Below are 20,864 nucleotides of genomic sequence, written 5' to 3' on the forward strand. Positions count from 1 at the left end.
CTTGTGCCAGGGTTCCCAGACCTAGACACAGCACTCCAAGTAAGGCCTTACAAGGGCAGAGTAGAGGGGCAGAGTCATATCCCTCAACCTGCTGGCTGCTCCTCTCTTGATGCAGCCCAGGATGCAGTTCGTCTTCTGGGCTGCAAGCACACACTGCTGGCTCATGTTGAGCTTTTTGTCCACTACAACTCCCAAGTCTTTCTCTCCAAGGATGCTCTCAATGTGTTCTGCTCCCCGTCAGTGCTCATGTCTGGGATTGCCCCGACCCGGGTGTAGCAACTTGCTGCAGAGTTCTTGTGCTCTAAGGAAAACATCCTTAAAGAGTTGCCAGCTCTGTTTAGCTCCTTTGTCCCTATGGACAGTGTTCCAGGGAATCTCATCCACTAGGCTTTAAGTAGCTTGAAGTTCACTCTTTGGAAGTTCAGGGTCCTGACTGTGTCCCTAAGTACCACATCTACCCCTTCCTTAAACACTTCCAGGGACAGTGACTCCACCGCTCCCCTGGGCAGCCTGTTCCAATGCCTAACCACTTTGAGAATACATTTTTTCCAACCGGAACCTCCCATGGTGCAACTTGAGGCCATTCCCTCTAGTCCTATCACCTGTGAGAAGAGGCCGACCCCCAGCTCCCCACAGCTTCCTTTCAGGCAGTTGTAGAGAGCAATGAGGTCTCCCCTGAGCCTCCTCTTCTCCAGACTAAACAACCCCAGTGCCCTCAGCCACTCCTCACAGGACTTGTGCTCCAGGCCCTTCACCAGCTTCGTAGCTCTTCTCTGGACATGCTCCAGGGCCTCGATGTCCTTCTTCTAGTGAGGGGCCCAAAGCTGAACACAGTGCTCGAGGTGCGGCCTCACCAGAGCCGAGTGCAGGGGGATGATCACCTCCCTGCTCCTGCTGGCTGCACTGTTTCTGATAGAAACCAGGATGCCGTTGGTCACCCAGTCATAGAAGGAGATGAGGTTGGTCAGGCAGGACCTGCGTCTCATGAACCCGTGAAAAATCTTCTCACGTTTTAGTATCACCAAAGTAAAAAAAAATGCTAATGGGGAAAGGAGAAAACAACAAAACTTGACAAAGTTTACCCTGTAACGAGTTCAATGAGATTTTTCCCCTTCTATTTCATGATCTTCCTCCAAGGAGGAAGCAATTCACACAGTGTAAGTGAGAGAGTTAAGTGACTTTTGTGGAAGTCCTTCATGAGAAACACGTCTAGAAGTTTGGAACAAACCTATGTTCCAAAGCTGTCCTCAAGAGCAGATGTTTATTCTGTTTAGCTATGAAATTGCTGTTGTTTTTTTTTTTCTTAGTACAATGTGTCAAATCACTTGACGCTTTGCATTAAAGCCAAATGAAAGGCTGCATTAATTAATATATTTTGAATTATAAAGATGACAGTTCTGTAAGATAACATGATGCTAAAAATAACAGTTGAAGTTTAATGTCATTGAGTTAGTTTAGCAAAATGGCTATTTTCCATATCTTTTATGAAAAGAAGTTGGAAGTCATTTAGTAGAATTTAACTTATATTTTAAGGCTGTAATGAAAGCCATTTCTGCTTCCTGCCTTTAAAATAGTTTTTGTGTACTGTGAGTTCCATTTTAACCACAATTCAAAAAGGAATGTGCATGTTACTTATGACTTTCCTGCTATTCTTTCTTTTGTTTCTGTATTTTGCTCTTAAGTTTCCTCAGCACATTGTTAGACTCAGCCTGGCAAGAAGGTGATTGATATGGCTCTTTGTGCCCTGGCTAAATAGCTACACATACAGTGTATTGTGTCTGCACTTGGGGAAAAAATGAAATGCAATTAAATTCATTTCAACTTCAGTAACATGACATTTCTGTTTCTTTCATGTCAGCCTTTATTCTCTTCTATAATCAGATTTTGTAACCCCTTTTATATTGTCTCCTCACTTCAGCAGTCACTAAATAGGATGCTTGCGTTGCAAGTTAATTAGAGATTGTTATGCGCTCAGGTTGAATTTTCCCAAATCTTTGGTGTGGTTTCTACAGCTTCCAGGGAGCATGTTTCACCAGCTGGTGAGCTGTGAGGCGTGAGGTCCATCCACTCTTGAATCTTCCATTTTGGGCATTACAAATGCTTGTTCTGTTCCAACTCGGAAACTGTAATACTTCTTTAAATATTTCAGGCAATAGGAATGATCTATATATTAGGAGAGATCTTTCAAAACTGCGAAGAAAACTCCTAGGAAACAATTAATCACCCTTTGTATTGACAGAAATCTGCTAGTGAATGATTTACAGCCTTTTACAGCAGATGCCACTAGAAGAGTGCAGGAGAATGATGGGAGAGGAGTTGAAAAGGGGAGGACAAAAGATCTCCATCATCCAACACCTTGTTCATAATTGTAAATTACGAAAATACAAAACGTCAGTGCTTAGTTCTAGGGAAAGCATTTGCAGAGTACAGTGAAGAGTTAAAAACAAAAACAAAACAAAAAACAACAAAAAAGCGTGAGAAATGAGTTAGGTTCTTATTTAAACTTAAGACTATTATAAGTAGGTTTAAAGAGTCATCTTTTTGTTCAGTGTGAATTGTCATTTCTTAATGAAATATACATAAGCAACTCCCATAAAAGACTTTGAAGGGGAAAACCTCTCATACTTACAGATTACCTTGGGTACACAGGCATTATTGTTATTCTATTAATTTCTTTGTTTTAGCTCCAGTCCCATCCCCCAGCATTATCTCCCCATCCTTATCCACCCTGTGCTGTTGTTTCCTATAATTAGGGAAGATACACATCTGTCTTCAGGCTACCACCTAATCTCTAAGGCCATATGGGTAAATGGAATATAATTATAATTTAGTAGAAATCGAGCCTTCTGCACATGGGTATATTGCTCTTGTTCTTTTTAAAGAAGGCAAATTGAATCTACAATATAGTAGGGCTTGGAGAATGGGGTTAGTCCTTGCAAAGTACATATTTTTTAGATTGAAATTTCATTGTGTTCAATTTGGGTGGGGAATTACGCAATTTGGGAGGAATTCTAACACAATGTTACCACAATATGCAAGCACCCTGCATATTGTGAAGAAATCAGCTGTGGTTATATGCAAAATATTAACAGAGGTCATTTTTTGTCCCCCTCTTTTTCAGTTATTTTTATTTCAGTTGCTGCGAGGACTGTCTTACATCCACCAGCGTTACATTTTGCACAGGGACCTGAAACCACAGAATCTTCTGATCAGTGACACGGGGGAGTTAAAGCTGGCAGACTTTGGTAGGCAAGCAGTTAATTACAAGTCTCTTATAATGTTGTAGGAATGTCAGACAGATGGTTCCATTGATTTCTCTTCCCCCCACCCTATTCCTTAGACACACCTTCTTCATTGTAGATAATTGCACATTTTTCTCCTGAGCGAAGAAATTGATTATGGTCAACAAAATGTTTGATTAAAAGGCAGCAAGTGAAAAACAAATATATACTCCTGTTCTCACCAGGAAAATAATGCTGGAAGTATTTCAGTTTTACTTGCCATGAGACCTCTGAATTAAAATTCAGAACCTTTGAAAAGAGAGATTGAGAGAGAGAGAACTGAGGAAATACAGAATATGTGAAGAGCACAGTCACTTTGTGCAAGCAGCTCTAGGGTTGTGGAGATCTGGAAGTAGGATTAACTTTCATAAAATGATGATTGATTTAAAGAGACTGAAAGATTTAAGAATATTTATTCTTTCTAAAGATAAAAGGAAGCTAAGATCATCTGGACTGCTTTCAGTATCCATTCTTAGTCCCTTATGGGGAAAAGCCTTATGTGAAGTATAAAAGCAGGAGAAATTGTCCACTGAAAGGTTAGCCCTTTTTTGATATATATATATTTTTTTTAATTTTGATCTTTAAATAGTTTTTAGTGGCTACACTGGAGATGTAATCCTTCTGAAAGTCATCATGAATGCAGATATGGCAAATGGCAATATTTTTCTTTAGTGATTTTCCAAAAATGTTGTAGGAATTTCTCTTTTTCCAATAGGTCAACTTCTCAGCTACTGACTCCAGAAGAACTTCTGAAGTAAGCTGAAAATATGACCTATCAGCTTTTTTGAAATGTCTTTTATTTTTATGACTGCTATCCACATCAGGCTTCTCATTTCATTCACCAGCAGTAATGAGGAAGCCTTATGTGCTAATTGGCAATTTCACTGTTAGTAGTAGTCCTGTTTTTTGTCTTTTAATTAGTATTACTGCAATTAACAGCTCAGTATGTATTTGCTGTGCTGGAAAACAGAGCAGAAACTCAGGTGGACGCTCCACAAGAACTTGATTGTGAGGTGATTAAAGAAACAGTATTAGAAACAAGAATAATTTATTTTTACATACCATTTTCTGTGGCTGTTTTTCAAAACCTGGAGGATGCCAAAAGTTTCTTAAAGAAACGCTTAAAAAAACCATTCCTGCATCTTGTATTTTACTATAAGATTTCATTTCTTAAATACTTGAAACAAACAAATCATTAAGTGTTTTTGTTTGCAGTGAAGTATGAATTAGTCTTATGTTGATGGTGTTGTTCTGTTTGAAATAGATAGTTTTGTTGTATTGTTGTTGTGTATAATACACTGTACAGTTATCTGAATCCCAAATATCCCCATATTATAAATCCTTCAAGAGATTATTATGACAGTGCTCCAGCTTTGGAGGATACTGAAAACTCTGACCTTGCAAATTCCTTTGTTATGTACAGTGTCTCATATGATGCTTTTTTTTTTCTCCTTTATTTCTTCCCCTACCCCTCAAGCTATATGGCCAATTTGAAGCTATTAAAAAATTAAAAAAGAGAAATGTCATTCAAGAAGAATTAATCTTTTGAAAATATCTCCCTTGAGAATAATCAACTATAATGAATTAGTAATAATAATAATAAAATAAGCATCTATCAGATACAGATATAGTCAATCTGTTATAATTTCATGTTTTCAGTTATTTCTCTGACTGTAGTCTCTCTTGGGCTAGAAACCCATTTTAAATCAGTTAGTGTACATAGTGATGCTGATCCTGATCTAGGACTGCAAGACATTGCTGTATATTACCAGTACTCAAATAAACAAAGTTAATAGTCCTACTTTGGTTAAATTTGTGGGTTAAATCCTGCTCCATGTGTGGTATAATGAAGTTCTATCCAAGCAATTTGACAAACATGAAGCGTCGGAGCAATAAGTCTTAGTTCTTTATGTTTTATTATAATGTTAAGTGAAATCCCTGGAAAACCTGTTAAAAATGAAGAGAAAATTAGAAATTTGAAAAATTCAGTGACCATTGTTTAATTCCACAGTAGCCAGCCCTTTCCTTGAGCTAGGTCCAGTAGCCTTCCTTTTGTGGCTGGGGACAGGAGGCCTTCAAACTTTTCAGATGTGTTTTTAAGAAAACAAACAAAAAAACCTTTCCCCAGCACTGCTAAATTCTTTGTTGGAAATGTGAACCAGTCAATGTGATGCCCAGCTCAGACATGCAACTGACCACTGGTTGTGTTGGCTGATGTTCAATAGAATATAAGAAAGCTTGGGACATTTATGTTCCCTATGTGCTTCACCTTGTTGTAGTAGGAAATGGAGCTCTTGCTTCTGAGGACTTTTTTGTACCTCAGTGCAGCACGAGGCTAATGTTCTTTTGCTGACATCAAAGGCAATATTTTCTCAGCTTTGTGTTGGCAGGAATTAAAGATTGACCGTTATGTATTCTTATGAAATGAAGAATAAAGGTGTATAAGTAAAACTAGAAAGAAATACCAAATAATAGGCATGTGAATGTATAACGTAGTGAGGATTTTTTTCCTGTTGTAAGTTTGTCTTGATGTAACAGAAACACCTGCATAACCCTCTCTTATTTACTGAGAGGAGATTATATGACTCCATATTTTTTTTCAAGCTGTATTTTCTTTCATGGCTAATGAACGTGTAAAATTCAAAACCAGATGGGTTAAATTTCTCTGAGAAACAAGATGAAAAATTAGACGTGATGAGGTTAAAGTTTGAAGGGTTGTGACCTCTTTCACTGGAGGCATGAGAAATGAGAGCATAAACATGTGCATGCATGCATACATGTTCACGAATGCATGTTTACCTATTGAAACACTGTACTGTTAGAGCCCATCTTCCACTTTCCCAGTATGAAAGACTCTTCTTAAACAAGATGTAAGATACAGTCTTGCTTCTTTTAACATTTTTCTTCTGCAAATGATTAATTCGTGATAATGGCTTGGAAAGGAAGTTGATTTAGATTATATTTTTGATTCATTACATGAGAAGTGGTATGGAAATTAGAGAAATGGGCGCTTTGTTTTAGAATTCACTCAAGGAAGAAGAGAACTTATCATGAAATCAGTTTCTGACAGAGATAGCGTTGACTTTGCTAGCACAATAAATATAAAATCCTAGAGCAAAGGCCTTTTAGTCTCTAAGGACAAGACCTTCAGATTTTGTTTCATAAGTTTATAAAAAATCAACAGCTTGGCCGAAGGTTTTTAATTTGACATCAGGCTTATTTAATCTCCTCAGTGTGGAATATCAAATACTTAAAAGCAGGCTGCAGTAGATCATAGTTCTTGAATAAACAAGGTAAAAGAAAGGCTATTCATGCCTGCCAGTGCATTGCATTGCAGCTGAAGTGGAATCTTTGAATAACCGTGGGCATGTGTTTTTCTATAGCACAGCTCCCAGACATAGATACTCCACTGTGTGGGAGTGCCTTTGTTCAGATGAACGGGAGTTTGCTTTACTGTTCATTGTGCTATAGTTGCTATGAAATGAACATTTATGAGAAGACTCAGCAGTAAAATGAAAAGGGATAACAGAACACAGAGACTTTATCAAATTAAAAATTGATGAGGTATAAAAAATGGCTTTCTTGAGAAGATATAATAGGGAAGACTACTTCTTGAATAACTGTTTCTCTGAAAAATAGTCCTTGAATTCTATTCTTGCATTTTTTTTCTTCAATCTAATTAAAATTCCAGAGGAAATTAAAGTATGTAGGAATTTTCCTTATGAAATGATTAAATAAAATGCAAGAATTATTTTTGACCCTGCACTGTGAATTTGTCTAGCTGTCTGTAGTTTCGGTTATTTTCTCCTGTATATATGTCTGTCTTGAGTAGAAATAAAGTATTATAAACCTCTAATGAGTATCACCGTAAGCAATTACAAACTTAAATGAATAGAGCCTTGTGCTGAATGTTAGCCGCCACACGGACTGGGCTGCGTAACTGTTGCTTAGGCTTTGGTTAGTTATTTCTTCACTTTAAACTTTTCTGTGCACTATTCACAGATGTATTTATTTGGCCTTTGGATGTGTATTGACTTAAAAACAAAACAAAACAAAACAAAAACTTGGAGCCTTTGTTTAGGAAAATCATTGAGCAGCTTTAAAAGCAAGGTGTGTTTCTAGAATAAATGCATTTATGTTAATTTTAGAGCGTCAAGTGGCTGTACAGCAGTGGATAGGAGCATGAATCCAAAGACTGAACACTAAGAATATCTTTTATTTTTTTCCAAGAGTTACTTGCAATCAGGTGATTATTATTCTAAGCAGAATACCTTTCTAAAGAAGTATGTAATTTGTATTCATATTGAACAATCATTCAAGAATTCTTTGTTTTATTTATATATGAGGTACATATAACCAGTACCACTTGTCATTTCAGCAATCCCTTATTTTTAATTGTGACTTCAGACCTCTAAAAGATACCTACCAAAGACTGGAGAAGCAAATATAGATGACACTAGAGGAACAGACAAGCTCTGCGAGGCACATTATCTTTGACTCTGCATGATGGTGCTTCTGAGTGACCACTCAGGCAGGAGGGTCTACAGTGTTGAAAGGTCTTAGATGGCAGCAGCTCTGCCATCAGTGAGGAGTTTAAGGCACCTGGGAGGAAAATAAGTTGGGGCAAAGGAGGAGGCAGGCAACAACAGGCTGTTGAGGAGGAAAAGGAAAGATGCTGGAGGAGCATGAGGGAGAGAAGTAATAAGTGATTGTGGAAAATGTAGTCCCTTTGCTAAGTGGGGCAGGTGAGGTAGTCACAGCAGATGCAGATAGGGCTGATGTGCTCAATGACATCCTTGTCTTGATCTTCACAAATGAAATCTCACAAACCTTTGTTGTCTGAGACACGGTTCACGGAGGAGAAGAGTGAGTGGAAGAGAACTGAGTAAGGGATCTTCTGAGAAATCTTGACCCATGCAAGTTCATGGGTCCACACACGAGACCTCTTGAAGGTACTGGGAAAGATGACTGATGTCATTGTAAGGCTGCTCTCTGTCATCTTTGAAAGATTGTGTCAACTGGGGGAGGTCTCCAATAACGGGGGAAAAGGGAACATTGTACTTGTTTTCAAAAAGAGCAAGAAGGAAGGTCTGGGATGGGAAGGAAGGTCCCAGGGATGGGAAAATGATGGAGCAAGTCCTCCTACACACTCCTGCTGTTAGTATTTAGTTATTGTGTATGCCAATATAAATCAAGATTGGCTAATCAGTTATGCTTACATCCAGATTATTACATTTAAACTACAGCTCAAAGTCTCTGAATGGCTGATAGCAATCAGGTAGGAGATGGGAAGTGGATCCTACTTTCCAGGTGGGACTTTCCAGGAAGGATTTGTCTTTCTGTGTTTTGTTTCTTATTCTCTGTCCCCAAAGTTCAGTTAGAAGCCCAATATGCTGGCTCTTCTAGGAACAATGTGGGTGGACCTTTAAACTGATCATATTATGTTTTCTCTTACATATTCTTTAGTTTGAAAAATGTTGTGCTCTCTGTCTTGAAAAAATACATGTTATACTTGCTTGTTATTCTAAATTTTCAGATAAAACAGTTACGGAACTTTTGAGGGCAGGCACGTTGCATGTCACTTGCTGATGTATTGAAAAACTCCTCAGGGCATCATAGGTGTATGGAACAAAACATTTGAGCTTGGCTTGCATGTGAAGCAGTCATAGCACCTCTGACAATGTGAGAGAAAATGGCCATATTATTAAGACTCTTGTCCTGCTTTATCTGTTAGTTGATCAACATGCTGATAGGAATTTTATTTCACGGGATTTCTTGTTTGTGAAACTTCCCCGCAGCCACTTTTCCCATTTGTCTTTTCTGCTAGGCCTGCAGTATAGGTGAACTGTACAAGTTGTGTGGTTGAGAAGTTTGAAGATCTGTTTGGTCTGCATTTTGGAGTGTCCAACTTTCTCAAGTGCAAAGATCTCTTATGTAATTACATCTTTTAATTGGGGTGCCATTCTTTTTAGCATGTACACTGACTTTCTTGCTATGCCATGGCTCCAAGACACAGCGTATGGCTGTGACTATGCAGGTACCCAAGAGGCAGACGTGCAAAATACAATTTCAAAGTGTGAAAGAGAAAGTCTAGAAGGTATTGTTGGCTTGACTGTAATTTGAAAGGATAGAAAAACTTGTTGATTGATTTATTAACATTATTAATTTTTTATTACATTTTATAAGGCTTGCATAGAAATTGCCCCTTCACCCCCTTCCCTGCACTGATTCTTCTTAGTTTCAGTCTGTTAAACAAGCTTCAGGCTGTGGTAATGCCCCAAGGAGGTCTAGTATTGCAAGGCGAGTGTGAAAGAACATCAGGAAATAGGTACTTTAATGCTCTGGGGCTTGTTCCTGCAGTCAGAGAGTTGCTCTTTCTTGTTTATGGGAGTGGGCTTTGGAGAGAAAAATAGCAGAAGAATCTTAATGGAAATTTCTTTGCTTTAGTCTTCCAAATAACATGGACCCTAAAGCCTTTCATTTCAGCTTTTTGTTATCTTTTGGGATCTTCTTGGATGAATAAGGAGCTGCAGGAGGTCTGCATCGTGGTGGAAATACTGCCTTACACTTTCAGAATTTTCTTGATATAAAACCTTGCGATGTAAGAAAAGACAGTATCAAATAGGTATGATTGAGCCTTGCATCCTTTTGGATATATAGGATGATTAATAATAGATAACAGGAGCAAAGAGGCTTGAGGATTGCAATAAAGAGAATTATACTCCATAGAGTTGCAGTTTAAAACTGCAGCTGAGTATTAAAGAGGATGTTTCCAGGAATTTCCATACGGAGTTTACTGCAGGGAGCATGTTGGAGATATGTCATGAGGGACAAAACTATTGCTGTACAGTTAGTTTACTGTTAAGATGATTAAAGCTATGATGATAACTTGAAAAAAATAGTGGTTTTTTTTTTCACAGTAAGAGTCCCGTAAGGAATTTCTTTATATAAATTCATATGAAATGTTGGATAGCATAAAAGATTGCTCACATGAATAACCGCTATGTTTTTCTGTGTGAATGGTCCACAGAGTGTCAATTCTTGAAGATATCGGTATATGGAGTTGTCATGGTGCTGGAAGTTTCCATTTTCAGTGATGCTTGGTGTAATTGTTTGTAAAACTCCTCAGGGAATGTCTCTAGCTGTGGACTGGCAACCTCTAACCTTCCTGGCTTTAGGAAACAGCAGGCTGGGTAGCTGCAGTCATGCAGTTTGAGGATGAGCTGTAGGAGCTGCCTGGGTCACTTTGGAGGTAGCTGACCCACCATAAGCCCCTGCTGCTTCAGGAACAGGCTGTGCCAGGGCTGGAGAAATCATGGAAGGTGTTTGAATGTTTCTATTAAAGGCTGCTGCTGGTGATGAAGGGAACCAGCATACCCAAAATGTAGGTCCACAGACTCCTCAAATACCTAGTCTGAAATGAACAGAATGAAAAAGGCATTTATTTCCCATATTCTTGTTAGAGGTTGCTGTTTCCCCAGGTGCAGCCTGGTCCCCTTTGATCATAGCCTTCCAGCCAGAAGAATTCGTTCTCATAGCCCCAGGTCAGTAATAGGTTTCTTTGAGGGGCATTGATAATATTTGTATTAAATAGCAAGTAATGAAGATGGCTCACAATGTTGTGAGTTGAAAAAAAAGGAAGTAGGAACCTGGAAAGTGAAATCTTAAGATGCTCAAGCTTGAGTTAGCTTGCAGATCTTTAGAAAATACAGTTATTTCTGTAACTAACTGTAACACGGTGGTTTTTGTTGAGAGCAGAAGCTGAGAGTGCTATTCACTTCGACACCTGGGCTCGAGGCCTGGAGCAGCAGAGCAGCCTGTGTACATTTGGCCTGGCGTAACCTTGAATGCATGCTACCAAATCAGTGAAAAATGCCCCATTGCTTTCTGGAACCAGAGAAAGGGATGCCAGAGCTCATTGTTCATTGTTCAAGTTCATTGGTAGCCAGGGGACCTTCAAATTTGTTGTCTTGGAGGAAGGATTAAAGCTGTAGGCTGTGGAGGCTGGGGGTGCTGTGGACACAGAGACCCTTTCCAAGCTGCTTTATCAGTTATTTGCTTCCCCCGGACGACAAGCTGTCCCTCCATCCCCAGATCTTCTTGGTTTCTAACAGTACAACTGACTGCTGTCGGGGAGTAGCCAAAGCTGCCTCCTTCCCCTCGCCTCGCAGAAGCAACGGCTTCACGTGATGCTTTTCTGACCTTCTTGTATCTTGCCCAGAAAACATGGGGAGTGAGATGAAATGCGTAGGTGGTAGGAAATCTCAAGCGACAGCAGTGCAAAGAGGTAGATTTGATTTCTGGTGCTTGGGCTGATGAATTCTTTTGTGCATTGTTTTAGAGATTAAACTGAAGGAGAATTTGTGGTCCAGTGCTGTGCAAACGCCTTTTGCTTCTCATATCTATTTAGCTTGCTGTTCCCATCATGGACCTCAGTCTAATTTGTTTCATTGATCTGATGGGTTTATTGAGGAATTAGGCAAATCTAATTTAAAAATTGCCATTGTGAGAGTTGATGCAGGAAGAGTATCTTATGGCTGGAAAATGGGTTTGCTGGCCTACGGAAAATGAATAGATTTGACATAGGTTGTTTGGAGACAAACTGGACTTTTTGTCCACGTCAGTCTCCACTGATTGTTTTTTAATTGTTGAAATTAAAATTCTTAAAAAATACCCATCTTTTCAGCTATAGCAATAAGTAGATACTGTAACTTGAGCTCTTCCCACTAAGAAGCACTGTGTAGGATTATTGGCTGATGAAGAAAAAATAATAATTTATTTTTAAACCAATAAGGAGCTGGAGATTGGTTTGAGTTACTGAATGAGTCCCCTGTTAAAAGCATCTCAGATTACCTAGGGTTCAATCCAGTTTCCAGTTGTTACAAGTTAGAGATATATTGAGCCTTTAAATAGGAGGAAAGCATCTTAATTATCCATTAAGGGCAATAAAGGAAGTTGGTTATGACACCATTAAAACAACTGTGATGAAAATCTGTTTCAGTGTTTTGTGCTTAGGAAGAATGTGGGATTTGGATGTCATCTGTAATGTGGCTAGCTCAGTGCTGATTGTGATCTTGCGTTATTACCACAATCACTATTACCACAAGAGAGGCCCATCAAGCCAAAGGAATCTGTAGATGTATTTAAAATCTGGGCAGCAGTGATAAGCTTTTTGCTTTCATTGCAAAAAAAAAAAATTATTCAGTCGTGTCCATGATCTCATGTCAGTTTTCTCTTCCTACACATCTTGCTTCTTCTATAGCCTTAGTGTGTAGCCTTGTAACTACTGTGGCTATAAGCCCCTGTGTTTTATTTTTCCAAAGTTTCTTTGCTCACTTCTGATACTGTAGATACAGGGAAAAAATATCAGTGGAGGAAATGATGTAGTCACTCTAATGGTGGCACTTTAAAGGGAATGAAAAAAGTAATCAGAAGTGTGACTTGTGGACTAAGATGTGCCACCTTCCCCCTCCCTTCTCTGTTTGGAAATTGACTGAGAAACACCTCGGTGTGCTGCGTTGCCAGTCTGATTTTGAAATTTCATAAGTAACGTGAGATTTTCACAAGTGTTGAGCAGCTGCAGCCACACTAACTTGTGAGGATGGTGCTTCCCGTGTCTCAGTCCCCGGTGATATTTCATTAGTAGTTTTCCTCCTGCCTGAGAAATGGCAAACTGCTTTTGTCAGTGTAGCTATATTCAAAAGCCTGCTAGCATCATGGTAAAGCTTTTGAGTATAGGCATCCAGGTTGATCCCCTAGTACTTTCCCTGTTGGCCTTCTTGGTCTGATTATACTTTTGTTTAATGTTTCCTTATTTAAGAGAACATACTATATTATAATGGGAGAAAATTATGCCAAATTGTAATCATTTAAATTTCATTGATGTGTTAATAGTTATGCAGATTTATTTTGCACAGGAAATAATCAGCTATGTGGAAATTAAAGGATAACTGGAAAGCAGTGTGGGTTAAAGAAGAAAAAAATTATCATCAGTCAGAACAAAAATATTGATATGCAAAGAAAAAGATTAACGTGAAAGGAGAATGGCAGTTCATTAAGAGAAATGTGCTGTTTAACACGATATGAAATAATTCCATAATTGAGATAGCATTTTAAAGAAATGATTGCTCTGTAATCTATATCACGGTTTATTTTGTTCTAGATGGTGTAAAACCTTACTGCAGCAGATTCACTTTTTATCTAGGTAATTTTTAATAATTTATGTAGGGTTAATTTTCAGTCTTTCTGAAGGATGCAGTGCTGGGTAATATTAATATTTTTTATAGTTGCATGATTCCTATTCATGTGTTAAGAGGAGAATTTTGCTGCAGCCACTGGCCTCCACAGCACCCAGAAGCCATCAGGCACTAAGTTACTGATGGTAAAAGTGGGAGCTCTGGAATCGTGAGCATTTGATCCGGGTGAGGTAGCAACTTTGACAACTGCTTTGTATGACGGAGGAAATGCTGTTCCATGATTTTCATGTTACGTGTTAGGGAAAAAGTCTGGTTAGATCTTCACCTTGTTAAAATGTGGCCAAGCTCTCCTCCAAGGTCACTTTCAGCTTTTCCCACCTTTGGCTTTTATGCCTTATATAACATAACAGATGTTATAGCAATTTTTTCCAGTGGCCATTAGAAGTAAGGGAGAAGAAGATATTCAGGTGTCATCTCTTTTATCCCTACCCCCAGATATGAACATACTTCTTATCCTTCTTATCCTTCTTATTTCAGCAATTTTTAGGTCACTTTTTTTTTTTTTTTTTTTTTTTTTTTTCTCCCAGTATTCACTCATTCACTCTTGTGGCTGTATTTGCATTTAAGGATATTTCATTGCAATGGTCTTTAAGTTAGATATTAACTGTAGTGGGTTGAATTGATTGTAAAAGCAGATACCAAGCATGAGGCACTATAAGGGAAAAACTTTTCATTATATCAGTACTGTCATTGCTGATGGTAAGTTCTGTACTCTTGAAGCAGGGTGAAAATTTGATTCAGCTTTGAACTGTGTGTAGACCTTAGGAAAAAAATATATGTATTTTAAAAATCATTGTCTTACTGAAATGCACTTTATGAAAAAAAAACTCCTAATTTACCTTCTTGAAGCTTGGACAATTCTTTGCTGAGGGTTACAGCCAACTTTGCCATGTAGGTTGCAGGATGTGATGCTGAATGGGTTGTCAGAATGAGATGTGCTCACCTGTGTACTTATTTGTTCGTACATGCAAACTTGAAATAGGAAATGGTTTATATAAAACATGAAATGTTCCAAAGTTACTAATAATATGACAGTAGTATTTTGCCTATGATCAAGATACTGTTAGGTTTACTTTGCTTGCAATCCAGAAGAAGTTTTTAATCAAGCACTGCATGGAGAAGCACATCAATAGTCCTTAAGTTAACTGAAATAATAGAAAAAGGAATGGTTTAACTTCAGTACTAACAATTTTTCATTTGTTTTAGTGAGGTATGACACAGGGATTTGCAATTCCCCTGACTTAGTAGTGTTACATCTGTATATAGCAGACTAGATATTGTCCTATAGCTCCGATTTTGCTACCTTGGCAGTAGCATTTCAGTGCCACTATACAGAAAGATGCCACATGAGGAACATTTGCTTTTTAACCACACGCTTCCAGAATCATACTGTATAAGGCACAGTCTTAATGCTTTTCTAATGTAACTTTTTAAAAATGAAATTGTCTGTTTTCATTTCTTCCTTCTCTGTGACAAAATTGTATTATGAACTGATTAGGTGGCTCTGCAGGAATACAGATGCCTGACTACTGATGTAAAGTCAAATAATCATTTAGACCTAAGCATATTGGAATGTCTCTCACAAAACTTTCCTTGTAAGATTTGTGATTCAGCTAATTAAAGATGACATAGATATTAAATGAGTTTTGAGGAGCGATTCGATTGAACAGGTGAATCTGAGACTCCAGAGATCCCTTTCGTAATATGTTGCTCTATAATGCTGCTTTACAGAAGCAAAAATATTTACATGGGTTTTCTTAATGTTTTCACACTCTAAAGCAAAGTGAAAATAAGAAAAATTAATTTAGTGAAATCTTTAGGTCTGCTGTAGTTATTTTGTTCTGTGTAATAGCTTAGATTTTTTTGTGTTGTTAGCTTTGTACTGGTGTTTGTACTGTATTGTACTGATGTTTTAAGATCATTTTTCTCTGACTTTTTTCATCTGCCAGTGCAGACAGATGTGTGTTTAGATACTGTGGGTATCGTCTAGTATGTGAATGTATGTACTGATGTGGTATCACATGCAAAATGTACTGGAGTTCTTCAGCAGAATGGCCCAGACAGTGTTTTACATGCTAAGGAAATATATAAGCTGCAGAATATAATGTATTGCAGTGATACCAAGAATTATCTGAGTATTTTTGTTTTCTATAAATAGTCTGTCATGGGTCCTGGAAGCAGCCTGGATTAAACTTCTTGATCACTGCAGAACCATTTGTGTCAGTCAAGGTGGCTGTGGTTCAGAAGACGAGGCTGTGAAATGGAACAAGTGCCACTGTGTCCTGCAGCAGGGAAGTGCATGCTGCAGTGGCATTGTACCTGGAAACGTGGGCACATCAAACTTAATTGCACATGGCTGTGCAGCACGGAGGCCAGGAGCTGGTGAAGTTGTTAGCTGAGGAGTTATGCCATTCATGTAATGTCAGACATTGCACTGTAAGAAGTGATTGTTTCAATACCCATGTCGTGATGGTAATGTCAAACAGCCCTATCGCTGTTGGATTTATAAATCAAAATAATTATTAGATCTGATTTTCAGAAGTGTTATTTCTTAGTAGATGTTAATACTCTTCAAGTACTTGCTTTTTTATGCAGCATCACTCTTGTTAAATTATCCTAGACTAGTTCCTGGGATCTTAACTGTTTGTAAGTAAATTTACAGTCACTTAGATAGGCTTTTACCTGACCATTACTTGACCTATTATGGTCATTAAATTTCTCTGGCTATTTTACCTCTAAGTTAGAAAGGATGAATCAGCAAAATAGTATTATTCCACTGGCATAAACCATTCCACAGAGCAACATCCTAATAGTCATCCAACCAACTTTGCATTTGACCAGAGGTTTTTTTTTTTTTTTTTTGTGCTCTCCAGAATCATTGCACTGAGTTGTGGACCTTGTTAGCGGGAAAAGCAGTATGTGTTGGCTGTGGCATCACCTTCTCAGGCTCAGTGTTGTATGGTCCTTGAAGAAACAAAATTATCTGAGTGTAAACTGGGATTAGATGTTCAAATATAAAACTTTCTGTGAAACTTAGCTTTTGTGTTTCTGTTTGGATGACTGTGAATTACTACACTAGCAACAAAACGTGCTTATTTAACAGTTCTTCAGCTGTCAGATTTAATGAAGCGTTGCAGTAGAAGGATTTAAATGGTACTGCTGTCTTGTATACAGAGGGATTGAATCTGGTGTGTGTTCAGTCCCCTTAGCATCTCAACAAAGGGGAAGGCAGTTTATCTACATGATGATTTTCTGCTAATATAAGTCTCGCACAGCACAGAGCAAGCTTATTTATTTCTTTGCCAGTATGTCCTATTTAGCCTGTCTCATGCAATATGTCAAGTACCTACTGCATTTTATCAAGTGATAACTTATCAAGATACCAGTTGATGAAGGCTGGTTCATTTTTACTTGGACTCCAGATGGAGTAATCCAAAATTGGCTCTTGCAGTCATGCTTTTAGTTTTACAGATGGGGAACACAGTTGATTGTTAACTTAATACTCAATAGCACTGTGGTGAGTTGTTGACTTCTGTGGCCAGTGCTTGGTGAACTGTTACACTTCATCAAATTGTACATCCATAGTTCTCTCTTTGTCTCCACAGAACACTTTCCCCGACGGTCTATAGCACTTAACTTTTTCTTTTCTGAGTTCCTTTTGGTTTGTTAGGGAAAGATAATGAGAACATTATTCCTCAAAAATGTATGAAAGTAGTCTGTTAAGTTTCTTGTCTTCAGCAAGATCATTGTTCATATGTCTTAAAATTCCATGAATATATATATATATACACACTATTCTTCTATTCTAAACTCAAATTGTTCCTCAGTGCTGTGCTCATTGATTTGTAGCTGCTTCCCAGTTTTCTCTCTTTTCTTAGGGAGATCTTGCAGATCTTACCAATTTAAAACCATCTGTTCAGGCTTTGTTAACTATTTGCTTCAAACTTAATAACTGGAATGAGCAACTCTGATATTTTCACTTACAGCCTTATTAGCAAAGTGGTATGTTCGTGCTGGAATGTTGTTGGGAGGAGAGGTCATCATTTTTCATATAGAATTTTTTCTGTGAGACAACAAAATGAGGATCATTAAGTAAAAATCCAGAAACTGGAAAGCAAGACTTGAATCAGTCAACTGTTAAAATATCGTGGGCACGTATCCCATATTCATAATGAATCCAGGTCTTTTCATTAATGCAGAAGTTATCTTTGATGTGCAATTGCTTGCTGTCCTTGAGTTCTGTTAGCTGTCACGGCTGTGTGCATGTTTACAGTGTGGATTCTTTTTTTTTTTTTTTTTTTTTTTTTCCCTGCCCACACCATTATTTTTCTGCTTGTAGACTAGGAGAGGCAATTTGAACATGTTCACACTGACCCAGAAGGTCATGGGGATACATATAATTTCACTGTGTTGAAAGTGGAACATGCATTTCCTTTGCACTTCCATGCCACCTACTTTTTGATTGGAACAGAATTATTTGTGTGTTCCTTTCTGCTAACGGAGAATGAATGAATTTGGCAGTCATGGTACATGTTCAGCATCAGTAGGCTTTTTCAATGTGTCAGAAAGTTTTTATAAGGATTTTAAAGCAGAGGAATAACCAGCTTTATAGCTAGGATGGCTTTCAGTCAAATTATTCAAAGAGGTCTTTAATATACAACCAACAGCTGAGCTCTTTTCCTTATCCCACTTTTCCACTGCCTATGATCTTTTGGGTGTCTTGGGAGGCAGTCAAAAGAGATGATGCTGGAGTTGTTGAAAAAAGAAAAACACTTTTCTTGGGGGCTAAATTCTTACTTCCTGTTAGCAGAAAAAAAGATACTTCTCTATCTTCCCTTTTTGTAACTTGTGTTTGTCAAATTGATAGTCGAGTCCCTTTCAAAGGCCAGGATAATTATCATCTACATTATTGTAAGTGATTGTCTGACGGCATACATGAGATAAGATTTGCAGGGAGAAATCATCTTTTATTAGACCAACTGATACTGCTGGAACAAGCAGGCTGTCAGGCACACATGTCTTTTGCCTTACTTATTGCTCTCTGTCTCTTGGAAGGTTGACTCATGCGCTCTGCTTTGGAAGAACAGTCATTGTCCAAGTGCCTTTGGGGAATATTAACAGGGGAACCTGATTAGCCTCTCCCTAGTAGTGGGTAACTTTTGTAAATGAACATCACTACCATAATCTGGTGTCTGCATTAGGACTCAGACGTAGGGTATTGTAGGCAATTTATCGTATTTGAAAGGAATTAAAATCAGATATTCTGACAATGCTACAGCTTAAGGGTAGATATATTCACGTAGACAGCGGAGGGACCTACAGGCTGCAGCACACTTTTCCTTGCCAGGAACTGACTTCCGGGTAGAGAGCTGACTGCTTTGTCAAAATAGTGGCAGTGTTTCCACCCATTTTACTTCAGTTTTGTTGCCATTCATGTATTCACTGAATAAATATGCCTCTGTTGGAAAATAAGTACCTGGATAAATAGATTAAGTGAACTTGACAATTCATGATCTACAACAGACAGCATTAATAACATTTTAATATAGTTACTGAATAATGGTTATAGTTTTATAAGCCATTTACCCCAAACTCTAAGTAAATTGTTAAAATAAATAAACATGAAGCTAAGGAAGGAAGCATGAAAGGATCCGAATCAAGGAAAAACAACAGAAAAAAGAAAAACTTTCTTGTTTGTTTGTTTGCAATATGCCTCACTAGAGCTCTTTTTGTTATATCTAAATAAAAATAGTAAACAAAGAAATACATTTAAGGTATAATGGAAAAGGGAACAATGCACATTCTTGGCAAGCCCTCGTTTTTGCAGCCGTGACTGTTTTTCTCATTTGCAGAATGATGCTCACTGTGAACAAAGGCTTCCTGGTTGTCATATGAACTTGACTAGAAAGCTATCCTGCAGCTAAAGAGATATCAAATATTAATATTTATGCTCATAGCCAAAGGTGTGTGTATTGAATAGGTCTTGTGTCTGCATATAGCTACTGCCTCTTTTAAAAGCCAAATACAATTAAAAAAAAAAATTACGGTGATAAATCAGTGCAATGTGTTATGTCAATAACTGATGCTAGGTAAAATCAGATACAACCTCTGGGTGTGAGATAAAAGATAGAGCCAGACAAAGCAGAGAAAATTGTGTTTACCACAGAAGGAAATATCTTTTTGCCTTTTTTTTTTTTTTAATAATTCAGATTATGAGGCGGAAGGAGTTTTTATATGTTAAAGGCACATACATAAGCTCTGGGCAGCCTCCCGAGGAGGGGAGGCTCAGAGGGAGGTGCCGGCCTCTGCTCCCTGGTGAGCGATGGCAGGGTGCAGAAGGGCCCAGAGCTGTGCCAGGGGAGGGCCAGGCTGGGCGAGAGGAGAAATGTCAGTGCCATGAGGGTGGTCACACACCGGGACGGGCTTCCTGCAGAGGCAGGTGGTGCCCCATGCCAAGTGCTCAAGGGACGTTTGGACAATGTCCTTGGTGATACGCTTCAGCTTGTGGTCAGGCCTGAAGGGGTCAGCAAGTTGGACTTGATGGTCTTTGTGTGGCCCTTCCCCTTCCCCTTCCCCTTCCCCTTCCCCTTCCCCTTCCCCTTCCCCTTCCCCTTCCCCTTCCCCTTCCCATCGGTCAGCCTGTGCTTTAAATAAAGGGCATTGCAGAACATCGAATGAGTTAAAATGAACATTTCGAATGAGTTAAAAGGAAGTTGTGCTTTGTGGCACAGCACAGGTAGATGATGCTGGGGAAGCCTTGTGGCGTGTGATCTGTGAGAACAGTTTCTACTTCCAGTTTGGATAAATAATGGCCAGAGAAGTAACTGCCTGGAGAACGTTAACCAGTGTCTGTTCTTGCCATAATTACACGCAGCAGGGCTGATGCAACCTGACTTTTTTAATAGCTGTGCCTTACGCTTGGCTTCCTCCTTTCCAAACGAGGCAGGAACAGTGGGATGCGTGTTGACCTTTTATCTTTTGGAAGAGGTAGGACCTGGAAGGGAGTTCACCAGATGTCAGCAAGCCATCACTGGCAAAAAGTGCGCAAACAGCAGTATGTAAATGCTGTGTATTCACCTGGCGATCTCGTCATTTACCTTTTGACTTTTGTTCACACTATCCATTAGGATTTGAAGTTTTGATGATCGCCCATAAGCTCTGTCTTTTTCAAAAGAGATCGTCACTCTTCCTGTAGAGTAACCATGGAAACAGACAGGGAACCCTTAAAGAAAGTGATCGAACATGCTGTGCTAATTAATCCTACCCTTCAGTTTTCTTTCAGCTGAAAGATGTGGTTAAATAAATTTTGCATGAGTAAGCATATGTG

General features: G+C 38.6%; 1 protein-coding gene across 4 annotated transcripts in view; it reads left to right on the forward strand.

Moving 5' to 3' along the window:
• Window positions 1-20,864, forward strand: part of CDK14 (cyclin dependent kinase 14) — a 348,887-nt gene that overhangs the window by 167,159 nt on the left and 160,864 nt on the right. For all 4 annotated transcript variants that reach the window (XM_080582561.1, XM_080582560.1, XM_080582563.1 and 1 more), the window contains one exon: window positions 3,122-3,245. In XM_080582561.1, the coding sequence (XP_080438687.1) occupies window positions 3,122-3,245 (124 nt within the window). The remainder of the gene's footprint in view (window positions 1-3,121; window positions 3,246-20,864) is intronic.

Source organism: Anser brachyrhynchus (genome assembly GCF_964034855.1).
Source record: "Anser brachyrhynchus genome assembly, chromosome: 2".
Taxonomy (NCBI): domain Eukaryota; kingdom Metazoa; phylum Chordata; class Aves; order Anseriformes; family Anatidae; genus Anser; species Anser brachyrhynchus.